Source organism: Mandrillus leucophaeus, unplaced genomic scaffold (assembly GCF_000951045.1).
Source record: "Mandrillus leucophaeus isolate KB7577 unplaced genomic scaffold, Mleu.le_1.0 Scaffold666, whole genome shotgun sequence".
Classification (NCBI taxonomy): domain Eukaryota; kingdom Metazoa; phylum Chordata; class Mammalia; order Primates; family Cercopithecidae; genus Mandrillus; species Mandrillus leucophaeus.
In genome coordinates this window covers 1,114,054-1,128,635 of record NW_012107208.1, presented here as the reverse complement: position 1 = coordinate 1,128,635, position 14,582 = coordinate 1,114,054, and the positions used below count along the sequence as shown (strand labels likewise).

The following is a 14,582-nucleotide window of genomic DNA, read 5'->3' as shown; positions in this document are numbered from 1 at the left end:
ATTGGTAAATGGAGTAGAACTGTGATTTCAGAAATAAACCCTTACATTTATGGCCAATTGATTTTTGTCAAGGGTAACAAAGCAACTCAGTGCAAAAAGTAAAGTAAGTTATTTCAACAAATGGTATTGGACAACTGGATATCCACATGCAAAATAATGAAATTGGACCTCTTCTCACACTATACACAAACATTAACTCATTTTAGACCTAACTACAAGAGCTAAAACTGTAAAACTCCTAGAAGAAAAAATAATAAATCTCTGTGAGTTAGGCAGTGATTTATTTGATGATACTGAAAGCACAAGCAACAGAAGAAAAAATAGATAAATTGGTCTTCATCAAAAAAAGTTTTTGAAGTGTTGTCATTTGTATACCATCAAGAAACTGAAAAGACAATCCATAAAATGGGAGAAAATATTTGCAAATCATATATCTGACAAAAGGACTTGTATTCAGAATACATAAAGAACTCTAACAACTCAATAATAAAAAGACAACCCAATTCAAAAATGGACAAAGGACTTGAATAGATACTTTGCCAAAAAAAGATATGCAGATGATCAATAAGCATCTGAAAAGATATTAGGGAAATGCAAGTCAAAACCACAATGAGATATCACTTCACACCCAACAGGATGGCTGTAATAAAAAAGGCAGACGTTAGTAGGAGTTGTGCAGGATGGGGCGACATTGGAACCCTCATCCATTGCTGCTAGAAGTGTAAAATGGTGCAGCCACTTTGGAAAATAGTTTGGCAGTTCTTCAAAATGCAGTGTGAGAGAAAGAAGAGTGACTACTAATAATTAAGGGCTTCTTCCTGGGGTGAAGAAGATGTTCTAAAATGAGATATGGTGATGGTTGCATGCTCTGTGAATATACCAAAGACCATTGAATTGTACACTATAAATGGATGAATTATAGGATATGTGAATGATATGTTAATAAAGCTGTTAACTAGCCTTTTGTCCTCACAGTGTGATATTTTCATCTTTTTTCACACTTCCCGTTTCTCCTGAGTTAATGGCATCTGTGAAAGAGGAAAACTATTTTTTTAAAAAAACTCTGTCATTATCTTTAATTACAAAAAAGCTGCCAGAAGAACTCATTATTGTTTCTATCTTAACTGTTTTGTTTGTAATTTCTGTATATAACTAGAATCCCTTGGAAAAGATGACATAAATTTCTTTTAGAACCCTTCACTGTTGGGGCCAGGCACAGTGGCTCATGCCTATAATCCCAGTACTTTGGGAGGCCAAGACAGGAGGATCACTTGAGCCCAGGAGTGCAAGACCAGCCTGAGCAATAAAGTGAGGCCCCATCTCTACAAGAAAAAATAAACAAATAAAAATACAAAAATTAGCCATGCATAGTGGCACACACCTATAGTCCCAGCTTATTTGGGAGGCTGAGGCTGGAAGATCACTTAAATCTGAGAGTTTGAGGCTGCAGTGAGCTGTGATCACAACGCTACACTCCAGCCTGGGTGACAGAGAAAGATCCTGTCTAAAAACATAAATAAAACCCGTCATTGTTGATGATATATCATCATTTATATCTGAGTGTAATGGTTCTCTTTTTCCAGAGATGGGACTGCACAACTCAGACGCCCATTGCCTTGGTAGCTGTACAAGTCTTGAGACAGAGGCTGAGAATATGAAATATCAGGTCCTAAACAAACACATAGGAATGTGCTGCCAGCCCTTGAAATGATGTGAGAGGTTATAGATAATTTGGTATTCGTAAACATGGAGCAGAGGCATGAAAAATGTAAACCATAAGACTGTGCAAATATAATAACAAATGTGAGGGTGGATAAGTTCCCCAGGGAAATGGGAAAGGGGTGGGCAGAAGGAAAGGAAAAGGCTAAGGATCAGACTCTGGGGGATTCAGTGGATCATAGAAGGAGGGGTCTTGGGGTAGTAGGCTGAGACTTGGGACAACTAGCACTATCTGATGGGGTGGTATCAAATTCAGCCAAGTGCTAATGGGATGGATACATCCCTTCATATCTAGCTAAAAGTGGCTCATTGGTGACCATAGAGAAAAGGGCACCCATGGACTTTTGAGGATACAAGTCAGATTTTAGAAAACAGAAGGATGTGAAGGCAATGGGGGCATCATTTGAGTGGGACTGTTAAAAGAATGCAAAGAGGATGACAAATGAAAAGGATAGATGTCTCCATGTAGGTTATGAAGGCTTTTTGTAGATAGCGTGAAGCTATGTATGTTTGAAGAGAGCTTGGATACCTACATTTGGAAAGAGGAAGATAAGGCTTTTGTTAACTATTAATACAACACAAAACTGCCGTCCTATTTAATGGATCTCTTCTTGGAGATTTTAAAATTTAAAGCATTGTTATAAACTATAGAAAATAAATCATCAAAAGATTCATCTTACAGGCTTTGTCACAAAACAATGGGACTAGAAGGGTCTCAAGGTATTCATATAAGCTGGACAGGCATATTTCTAAATTAATCTGGAAGATAACTCTTTATCTTGAAGATGATTAAAGAAGGCTATTTGGCAGCTTCCCCAGTGACCTATGATACTCTAATAACGCTCACTTCCTGTTGCTTAACTCAAATATAAAAGTACAGAGAGATGAAACTCTCCAATGTGCCAATCAGGAAATGCTATTTTGCTTACTATAAACTTAACTTATCTTATAGAACCAACAATAAAGAATTATGTGGGAGCCATAAACTGCTATCTCCTGGCAATAGTCTTCTGTTGTTATGAACATTAGTAGATTGAAGATGTAGTTTCTCAAAGGGACTTAAGTGTTTGGGGGCACGGTTCCAGGGACATTGCGTTCTGTTTGACATAAACAGTTTCTGCTGTATCAAAGACACTGCCCTTTAGAGATTAATGGCCACTTTGGAAAACTAGTAAGCTTTCAGAGTGTAGGTACAAAATGAACTTGACCATTACACTCGATTTTTTTTTCCTTTTATTTTTAAAGAGCAGTAATCATTTGGAAGTATTCCCAGAGCCCCTGCTTCACCCTCTTAGGTCACGAAGGCATTCCTTACTGAGAAGTGGCTTAATATTGAGAAACTGCTGACACCTTGGTGAGAAAACTATAGAATCACATTCTGGAGACTGAGAGGGTCCACACTGTCAGGCAGTTCTCACTCAGCCAAGAGATATCTTCCAGGCACCCGTACTGCACTACTTTAGAGATTCTCACATGCAAAAGTGTTCCCCACATAAGTGCATTTATTTTTAGCAGGTTTGGGTTTTCTGTGAAATGAGAACAGAGAAGCCAGAAACTGATAGGGGTGAAACTAATTGATGAAATCCTTTATCAACAGCAAAGAAGTTTATGTTATGGGCCTTTATGGTCTTGGGTTTTTTTTTGTTTTTTTTTTTTTGAGACAGAGTCTCGCACTGTCACCTAGGCTGGAATGCAGTGGCATGATATCAGCTCACTGCAGCCTCCGCCTCCAGGGTTCAAGCAATTCTCCTGCCTCAGCCTCCTGAGTAGCTGAGATTAGAGGTGTCCACCACCACACCCGGCTGATTTTCTTTCTTTTTTTTTTGTATTTTTAGTAGAGATGAGTTTTTTTTGTTTGTTTGTTTGTTTGAGATGGAGTCGTGCTCTGTTGCTCAGGCTGGAGTGCAGTGGCATGATCTCGGCTCACTGCAACCTCTGCCTCCCGGGTTCAAGTGATTCTCCTGCCCCAGCCTCCCAAGTAGTTGGGATTACAGGCACCTGTCACCACACCTGGCTAATTTTCGTATTTTTTTTTTAAGTAGAGACAGGGTTTTGCCATGTTGGTCAGGCTGGTCTCGAACTCCTGACCTCAGGTGATCTGCCTGTCTCGGTCTCTCAAAGTGCTGGGATTACAGGTGTAAGCCACCACCTCTTCTTGTAAAATATTCTGTGGTTCCCATTTCTAAAATGATTGCCAGGCCAGATTTTCCTCTTTCCTTGAACTCTTTTCTTCTCCTGCCACCTCTGTTTATCAAGGCTCAGATCAAGGGGTCTTTGGACCTTGTGTGAAATCATACTCAAGTTGGCATCTTTCTGTGAAGAACTTCATTAGGAATGTGGGACACATTTTGTTGAGTTATATTTATAATACTTTTCTTTATGTTCCCAGACTATTGAGAATATTTATTTATTTATTTATTTGTTTTTAAGACAGAGTCTTGGTCTGTCGCCGAGGCTGGAGTGCAGTGGCGCAATCTCGGCTCACTGCAACCTCCGCCTCCTGGGTTCAAGCAGTTCTCCTGCCGCAGCCTCCCGGGCAATATTTATGTTTTTTAATAACATTTTTTCCCAAAGCAAAGATCAGTTTTGCATTAGACTATTCCTTGACTATACATGCATTTTACAGAGGAAAATGTAGATTTTTCCAGATTTCAGTTAAGGGAGGAATTATAACAAGGACCAGCTGCTCTGAGGCTGCCCCTGAGCTATTACTTACCCTCAGTCCCTCTCTTCTCCATAGCTATTTTTGTTTTCTATGTGAAATACCTTTGCCCATTTCTCTCAGGATATGTATTAGCATTTTCCAAAGTTGTTTATGTTCCCTCAGTGGTTGTCTTCCACCCCTGAAGCGTCTTAAGTCTCCATTTTTACTCCTTAGAAACAGAAAATGTACACGTGGAAGATTTCTAAGTTTCACATTTCAAAGTTCTCTTTCTTTTGGGAAAGAGAAAGTTGAGAAGTTTAAAAATGCCTTTAGAACAAACCTATCTCCACATTCCATCAACTGTACAGGAGGCAGGAAAGTGTGTTTTATGAGCAAAGGCTTTGGGAGCAGGAAATTTCCATTCTATGATATACTAGCTACTGCTGCTGGGCTTTAGTTTCCTTATTTATAAAATGGAAATATCAATAGTTCTTGCCTTCACAGGATTGGAGTGAGCATTGCGTGAGATAATGCATATAAAGGGCTTTAGCCAGTGTCAGGCATGGAGAAAGATCTCAATAAATGTTAGTGATGATGGTGGTGATGATGATAAAGGATTTGGAGTCTCAAAAAGTTGTATTGCAGTGTTACAACGTAACATTTTCAGATAAGAAACGAGATCACATATTCTGCCAAGGTTATTTGAATTTGCTATGTGGAAGGGAAAATTACTTCCCTGTCACTTAATGGCCGCCATATATTCTTACTCAGGAGGTGTGCATACACGTGCTTGTGATGTCTTATGTCCTTGCCCTGATGGTCAGGAGTTTTGTTTTAGCCCTTTAAAAAATCCAATACAGCTCTCAGTATTCTGCAGTGCATGCAGTAGACTTTCTACAAGTACATTATTTAATTAAAAAATCAAATTATCATGCAAATTATACTGGTAGAAAAGATGTGGCCTTATGAATATTTACAAGACATTTATTTTTAAAGTAAAAGAAATTAAATGAGCAAATAAGGCCGTATAAACTACCTATTTCTGGTCTATTTCCTAGGGACTCACCTCACCCTTGCTTTTCTTAGCACTTTGGCTGTTACACAATGAAATGAAGTTAATGGTTTCTAATAATGAAGGAGCCATCTTCATGTTAGAGGTCTTGGTACCAAGCGATAGAAACCAATTCAGGCTAACAAGAGGGAATGTACTGAAAGGAAATGAGAAGACCTACAGAACTGATGTGAGGCTGGAGGACCACACTTGAGAATGAGCAAAGAGCATGAGAGCTCTGGCAAGTTAGGGGCAGGAACCATAGCCATGGTCTTTGTAGCAGGAAGCATCTGCTCAGCACTTGGCCACGGGGAAAGAAAACCCACAGTCTACTCTCTTCTCTACGTGGGTGACCCACTCCATGGCCAGAGTCCTCTGAGAGGGTGTGACTGGCCAAACTCAGATAACAGGCTCACAGCCAGGCTATACCAGGAGCTTGGGTGTAGAGATTTTTTAAAAAAATCTAACTTATAATTTTCTGTAATGGGAGCTGGTAGCTGGGACCATCCTTCCTACACAGCTATACAGAAAAGAAGAGAGGCAATTTCCCAGAAAGAAACGAGGATACCTCCAGGAAAGGGGAATGGATGCTTGGCAGCCCACAGTGGCAAGTGCCTGATATTCCACACTGCTTATAATCTGATTCTTTAATCAGGCATAGCGTGTAGTCTAGCCGGTCTTTATTAAGCCTTTGTAGACCTTAAACAACAGTATGAGATATTCTGCTTTGCTATTCTTGTCCTATATGTGGTCTAAAGACGGTCCTCCACGTCATCATCCTGCTCTCGTCTCAGTGGGACCAGCTTTCTCAAGAGATTAGATGGGAATTCAGGAGTTGAGAATATTGTAGCACCAGCATTAGATACTAGGATGTGCTACCTTTATTTAGGTATAATTTCCAAATAAATAGAAATAAATGTAAAGCTATTATTTACTGTAAATTAAAACCAGCCAACACAGCAGCATGGAGATTCTGCACATTTTATTAAATTGGGGCCTGTACAGGTATAATGTATTCAGTTCCCGTCAAAGGGAATGTTTCTGACACAGTAGAGGGTCTGGTTACTTTGAAAGTCTTAGGTTGGTTGCTTTTTTGTTGTTTTAGAATTCCATTCAAATTTAAGGTATTACTCTTTTTGATTGATTCTGTTTGCTTTTATGTTCTAGGGGAAAACATATCCATTTCGGGGCGCCTTTCCACCAGTATGGAATCCCATTGCATATTTGGATTACAACAATCTGTGGCGGACAATAGATAACATGGGGAAGGAGGTAAAATGTGTGTTCAGTTTGCACATGACCCATTACTGAAATAACAATGGCAACCGTTTAATATCCTTCCATGGTGCAGGGAACATTGCTCCGGACACCAATGCATATCATTTCCAATGTACCCAAACTGCAAAGTTGGCTGTATTTCCACTTGACAAATGGGAAAAATGAGTGCCCAGAGATTATGTAATTTACTCAAGACCTCATAGCAGGGAACCAGCATACCAACCCACTCTCTTATACAAATGCCTGTGTGCCTTCAACTCTATGCTACTGAGCATTTATATGACATTTTTGCCAAGTATCTCTACTTACAGTTGTCTATCTGTCTGTAATGCCATTTTAGATAGTAAAGGAGGGAAGGACTTGCCACCCCAAAGCTTTTTAACTTAGTCTTAGGCTCTGTAATATCAATCTCTCAAACTTGAATTTGGGACATAAAGTAGGTATTAGCTTTCAATAATAATGATGATATTGTCATCATTATAATAATTACATATAAATTTGTGCATAGACATATATAATATTGTCACTATTATTACTGTTTTGGCAATGGCATTAGGACATAGAATCCAAGGAACTCTACCGCACTCCCTGTCTCTATATAGAATTCCATGCCAATCATACATTTCAACACAGAGACCAAGAGACCCATTTTCAGAGGTTTTCATGAGGCCTTTCCTGCGAAGAGGTGGCAGTTACCATCAAACCTGAGTGGGGACTTCCTTTCTCTACAGATTCCAGCTGATGCACCCTGGGAGGCTCAAAATGCTGCTGAATGGGACAAAATGACCATGAAAGAGCTCATTGACAAAATCTGCTGGACAAAGTAAGTAGACTTTACCATTCAAAATTTACTTTTTATCTTCCCTTCTTGTCTTTTATATCTTGCCTTGAACTGCAGTGCTTTTCTTAACAACTTACAGAAAAAAAGTTAAGAGGAAACCTAGTAATCTTTCAGTCAGTAGCAATGTTGAGGGCACCTCAAAGTAGATTAGAACAGAAAATGAATCTAAAAATTAACAAAAGTAGGTGAATGAAGTAGAATTTCTTTTAATGAAAGCGTTGTGTGATCTGCAATAAAATCAATAATTGTGTTTTCATATCCTGGAAAGGTTGCCTACAAAAGCAATTTGAAAAGATATTTTTAAAAAATGTGATGCATTTACACCATGGAATACTATGCAGCCATAAAAAAGGATGAAATCATGTCCTTTTCAGGGACACGGATGAAGCTGGAAGCCATCATTCTCAGAAAACTAACACAGGAATAGAAAACCAAACACCACATGTTCTTACTCATAAGTGTGGGAACTGAACATTAAGAAGACATGGATGCAGGGAGGGGAACAACACACACTGAAGCCTGTCAGGGGGTGGGAGGAGGGAGAGCATCAGGATAAATAGCTAATGCATGTGGGTCTTAATACCTAGGTGATGGGTTGACAGGTGCAGCAAACCACCATGGCACACGTTTACCTATCTAATAAACCTGCACATGTACCCCGGAACTTAAAATAAAATAAAATGATAATCCCATATAGATGTAGAATACTAGGAAATGAGAGGAAAGCTAGTCTGTAATAATAAAAATGTTTTCAATTAGACCATGTATTATTAGTTTATGTGGGGCCTACTATGTGAAGGCACTATACCAGGCACTGAGGATTGGGGGCAAACTTCTTAGGAATAGCCCCTACCCTCATGGAGTTTATGTTCTTCTAGCAAGCAAGACTGACCTTGAACACAATTACATAATGCTAGGAGAGTTCCTGTAACAGGGAGAACCTTACATGGTCTGAGGGTAAGGGAAACATTCTTTGATGAAGCAAGCTTTAACCTGAAACTAAGGAGTTAGTGCATCAACTAAGAATGAGCCGCAGGGGCAGAGGGGAGTCAGAAAAGGTGAACAGTGTAGGGCAATGATATCTTCCAGGAATGACACACAGGGACAGGAGAGAGAAAGGAAGAGTGGATGAAGTTGGGGGGATAGTATCTGCCAGGAATAAGCCATGGGGCAGGAGAGAGACAGGAAGGGTGGATGGTGTGGTGGAAATGGTACCTTCCAGGAGTGACCCATAGGGTTGATAGTAGTGAGGCAGATGGTATGATCTAAGAATGACACACAGTGTCAAAGGGAGAGAGGGAAGGTTGGACAGTGGTGGTGGGAGGAGGGAATGATAGCTTCCAAAAACTACCCACAAAAGCAAGAAGGGATAAAGGGATAATGGAGCAAGATGGGTGGTGTTTTAGGAATGACCCACAGAAACAAGGGGAGATGGGGACAGGAAGGGTGGATGGCATTGGGGGATTTTATCTTCTGGGAATGAGCCACAGGGATTAGGGGGAGATAGGAAGGAGTGATGGGATGGGGATAGGAAGATAGTATCTTCCAGGTATGATCCACAGGTTCAGAGGGGAGACAAGTATAGTGGATGGTGTTTGCCATGAATGAGCCACCAGGATAGTGCGGGAGACAAAAAAGGTTGATGGTGTGGTGGGATGGTATCTTTTATGAATGACCACAAGGGGCAAAAGGAAGACAGGAAAGGTGGAGGTTGCGGGGATATCATCCACCAACAACCCAGAGGTGTAATGAGGAGACAGGAAGTATAGATGGTATTACCAGGGTATGTCTTCCAGAAATGAGCCACAAAGGCAGGGATGAGATAGGAAGAGTGAATGGTGTGGCCTGGTTGCGTCTTCCAGGAATGCCCCCACAGTGTTAGGGAGTGGGGAACAAGGATGGATCCCTGTGGGGGTATGGTATCTTCTAGGAATGGCCCACAGGGTCAAGGGGAAACAGGCAACATTAGATTGTGTGTGTGTGTGTATGTGTGTGTGTGTGTGTGTGTGTGTGTGTGTGTGTATGTATGTGTTGTGGGGAAGAATGAAATTTTCCAGCTATTTCTCTGTCTCTGGGGAGAGAAATGGAAGGTTGGTTTGTGTGGATGGAGATGGTATCTTCTAGGAATTACCCAAAAGGTCAAAGGGGAAAACAGAAGGGTGGATGTCTTAGGGGAAGGGGAGTTTTCCAGCAATGACCCAGAAGGATGGTGGGGAGACAGGAAACATAGATGGTGAGGCAAGATGATGTATTCCAGAAATGACCCGTAGGGCAAGGGGTAGATACAAAGGTAGATGGGGTGAGGGAGATCATCTCTTCCAGTTATGACCCAGAAGGATAGAGGGAACATAGATAGTGTAGATCATTTGGCAAAATGGAATTTTCCAGGAATGGTCCACAGGACAGAGGGTACATAAGACGTTTTGGTGATGTGGCAGGATGGTATCTTCCAGGAATGAGCCACACTGGCAGTGGTTGAGGGGAGAAAGGAAGGGTGAATGGTGAGGGGTCATGGTTTCTTCCAAGAATGACTCATAGGATTGTACAGGAATGACCCAGAGGCGTAGCACAGGGAGAGGAAACATGACCGGTGTGGCAGGATATACCTTCCGGGAATGGTCCACAGGAGCTAGGGGATGCAGGGAAGGTGGGCTTGTTCGAAGGCATGGTTCTTCCTGGAGTAACCCAAAGGGTCAGGGGTGAGTCAGGAAGGGTGTATATTGGGCCGTGGATAACTTCCAGCAATGACCAAAAGAAGTGGGAGGAGACAGGAAGTGTGGAAGGTGACCAGGATGGTATTTTCAGGAGTGACCCTCAAGAGTTGGGAGAGACAAGTAGGATAGATGATTTGGTGAAGTGTTATCTTCCAGGAATGAACCAAAGGGGCAGAAGAAAACATGGTACATTGTGTTTAGAGAGATGGAATCTTCCAGGAATGAGCTACCCTGGTGGTGTTTGGGGGGAACAAGGAAAGGGTAGGCATAGTATCTTCCAGGATGACCCACAAGGCCAAGGGGGAGAAAGGACAGGGTGGATAGTGTGTTTGTAGGGGGAGGGCATGTTACTTTTCAGGGATGTGACACAGGCACTGTGGGAACATAGAGAGTGTTAGATGTTTTGTGGAGGAGGTGGTTTAGAAATGACCCAGAGGGTTTAGAAAGGTGTAGCAAGATGGTATCTTCCAGGAATGAGCCACGTGGTTGGTGGTGGGGGAAGATGGGTGGTATAGAGAGATGGTATCTTCCAGGAATGACCCACAGGGGCAAGGGGGTGACCTGAAGGGTAAAGGTTGTGGAGGGGGATATCTTCCAGTAATCACCCAAAAGGGTAGAGGGAGATAGGAAGTAAAGATAGTGAGGCAGGATGCTATTTTCTAAGAATGGTCTTCAGGATGTGTGGGGTTAAGTAAACAGGAAAGGTGGATGGTGTAGGGAGATGGTATCTTCTAGGAATGAGCCACACTTGCAGTAGTGGGGGTGGAGACGGGATGGAAGGTGAATGTGGATGGTATCTTCCTGGAGTGACCCACAGGGGCAGTAGGTAACAGTGGATTGGGTTTAGAGAGATGGTATCTTCCAGCAATCTGCCACAAGGGTGGTTAGAGGTCCGGGGGATATTGGAAGGGTGGATGGTGTGGCAGGATGGTATCTTCCAGGAATGAGCCCTGGCAGGTGGGTGTTTTGGGGGGATTGTATCTTCCAGGAATGGACCACAGGGGTAGATGGGAGACAGGTAGGGTATGGCAGAATGATATTTTCCATGCATGACCTACAGGGCAGGGGATAGAGAAGAAGGATGGATGTTGCATTGGAGATGGTATCTTCCAGGAATGAACTATGGAATTGGGGAAGCGGGGGAATGATGGATGAGGTAGGAGAATGGGATCTTCCAGGATGGCCCGGAGATCCCACAGGGAGTCAAGGCAGGGTAAATAATGTAAGAGGGGATAGTATCAGGAATATGACACAGGCACTATAGGGTGACAGGGAAGGGTAGACGTTTTGGGGAGGAGGTGGTATCATCCTGAAATGACCCAGAGGGGTAGTGGGGAAACAGAAAGGTTGGATTGTGTGGCAGGATGGTATCTTGCAGGAATGAACCACACTGGTGGTGCTTCAGGGGAACACAGGATGGGGGATGGTATCTAACAGAATGACTGACAGGGAAGAGTGGATAGTTTTGTGTGGGTTATAGTATCTTTCAGGAATGTGACATAGGCACTGTGGGAAGACGGAATGGTAGATGTCTTAGGGAGGGGGTGGTATCATCCAGATGTGACTCAGGAGTAGGGGGAAATAGAAAAGTTGGATGATGTGGCAATATGGTATCTTCCAGGAATGAACCACACAGTTGGTGACTGGGGGATGCAGGAAAGGGGTGGTGTTGGGAGATGGTGTCTTCCAGGAATGACCCGCAAGAGAATTGGGAGACAGGGTGGATTGGCTTTGGAGACAGCCACAGGTGCAGTGGCTGGGGAGACAAGAAGGGCAGATGGTGTGGAAGGATGGTATCTTCCAGAAACAACCCACAGGGATATGGGGAGACAGGAGTTTAGAGAGATGGTACCTTCCAGGAATGAGCCACATGGGGAGTGGTAGGGAGAGACAGGAAGGATGGATGTTCTGGGGGGTGGTATTTGGGAATGACATAGCTGGGAATGGGGGAGACAGGAAGACAGGAATGCTGTAGCAAGATACATCTTCCAGGAATGAGCCACCAGGGCTTGAGGGGAGACATTATGATTGGATAGTGTTGGTACACGGTATAGTCAAGGAATTAGCCATAGGTTTAGAGGGGAGACAGGAAGAGTAGATGGTGTGGAGGCCATCTAATGGCCGACAGGTGCAAGGGGGAGATAGGAGAGACTAGATAGTGCTGGGGGAATTATATCTTCCGAGATTGTGACACAGGCTCTGGAAGAGACAGTGAAGGTTGAATCTGGTTGTGGGGTGGGGGAGTGGGGAGGTAATGATATCCCCAAATCAGCCATAGTATTAGGGTGGCAATAGGAAGATTGGCTGGTGTAGGCAGATGGTATCTACTAGGAATGACTGTCAGAGTCAGTGGGGACATACGAAAATAGAAAATGTGTTTCCGGAGATACTGTCTTCTAGGAATGAGACACAACTGCTGAGAGGAGGCAGGGAAGGGTGTACGTTTTGGGGGCAATGGTACCGTCCAGAAATGAACCAGAGGAGTAGCAGCTAGACAGGAACAGTCAATGGTGTGTGGCAGGATGCTACCTTCCAGAAATGACCCACAGGTACGTGGGGAGACAGGAAAGGTTGGATGATGTGGGGAGAATGGTATCTTTCAAAAATGACTCAAAGTTCACAGGGGAGTGGGGAGACAGCGATGGGTAGATGATGTACAGTGATGGAATCTTCTAGACATAGAGGACAGAAACAAGCATTTGTGAAGGCCTTGAAGTGAGGATATTGGCATGTTTGAGCAACTGAGTGGACAGTGTAGCTGGACCATAGTGATGACAAGAGCAAGTGGTATAAGGGGAGTTTGGAGGACTGGTCTAGAGGCTGATAGTGCAGGATCTATTGGCCACATTCAAGATTTGTCCTTTCTCCATTGAAGGTCATTGAAGGGTTTTGAGCAGAGGGTTTTTTGAGTTTGGCACTTTTAAAAGACCTCATTGGCTATAGTGTGGAAGATACAAGAGGGGATGCAGGATGACCAAGTAAGAGCCACCACTGCTATAGCCTGGACATATTGGTAGCCTGGACCAGGGCTGTGGCAATGAAGATGGAGAGTAGAGGATGGGTGTTGAAACAAGCATATTGACGCTTAGAGAGAACCTGGATTAGCATACTTGGAGCTAACTCATAATTTCTTTTTTTTTTTTTAATTATACTTTAAGTTCTGGGGTGCATGTGCACAACGTGCAGGTTTGTTACATAGGTATGCATGTGCCATGTTGGTTTGATACACCCATCAACTCATTATTTACATTAGGCATTTCTCCTAATGCTATCCCTCCCCGAGCCCCCAATCCCCTGACAGGCCCTGGTGTGTGATGTTCCCCTCCCTGTGTCCATGTGTTCTTATTGTTCAACTTCCACTTATGAGTGAGAACATGTGGTGTTTTGTTTTGTCTTCTTGTGTTACTTTGCTGAGAATCATGGTTTCCAGTTTCATCCATGTCCCTGCAAAGGACATGAACTCATCCTTTTTTATGGCTGCATAGTATTCCATGGTGTATATGTGCCACATTTTCTTTATCCAGTCTATCATTGATGGGCATTTGGGTTGGTTCCAAGACTTTGCTATTGTGAACAGTGCTGCAATAAACATATGTATGCATGTGTCTTTATAGTAGAATGATTTATAATTCTTTGGGTATATACCCAGTAATGGGATTGCTGGGTCAAATGGTATTTCTAGTTCTAGATCCTTGAGGAATCACCATACTGTCTTCCATAATGGTTGAACTAATTGACACTCCCACCAACATTGTAAAAGCATTCCTATTTCTCCACATCCTCTCCAGCATCTGGTGTTTCATGACTTTTTAGTGATTGCCATTCTAACTGGCATGAGATGGTATCTCACTGTAGTTTTGATTTGCATTTCTCTAAGGACCAGTGATGATGAACATTTTTTCATAAGTCTTTTTGGCTGCATAAATGTCTTCTTTTGAGAAGTGTCTGTTCATATCCTTTGCCCATTTTTTGATGGGGTTGTTTCTTTCTTGTAAATTTGTTTAGGTTCTTTGTAGATTCTGGATATTAGCCCTTTGTCGGATGGGTAGATTACAAAAATTTTCTCCCATTCTGTAGGTTGCCAGTTAACTCTAATGATAGTTTATTTTGCTGTGCCAGAGCTCTTTAGTTTAATTAGATTCCATTTGTCTGTTTTGGCTTTTGTTGCTGTTGCTTTTGGTGTTTTAGTTATGAAGTCTTTGTCCATCCCTGTGTTCTGAATGGTATTGCCTAGGTTTTCTTCTACAGTTTTTATGGTTTTAGGTTACACATTTAAATCTTTAATCCATCTTGAGTTAATTTTTGTATAAAGTGTAAGGAAGGGATCCAATTTCA

General features: G+C 42.4%; 1 protein-coding gene across 2 annotated transcripts in view; it reads left to right on the top strand.

Annotated features, from left to right (window-relative positions):
* Positions 1 to 14,582, top strand: part of MAOA (monoamine oxidase A) — an 84,068-nt gene that overhangs the window by 43,537 nt on the left and 25,949 nt on the right. For both annotated transcript variants that reach the window (XM_012001606.1, XM_012001607.1), the window contains 2 exons: positions 6,582 to 6,686; positions 7,424 to 7,515. In XM_012001606.1, coding sequence (XP_011856996.1) covers positions 6,582 to 6,686; positions 7,424 to 7,515 — 197 coding nt within the window. The remainder of the gene's footprint in view (positions 1 to 6,581; positions 6,687 to 7,423; positions 7,516 to 14,582) is intronic.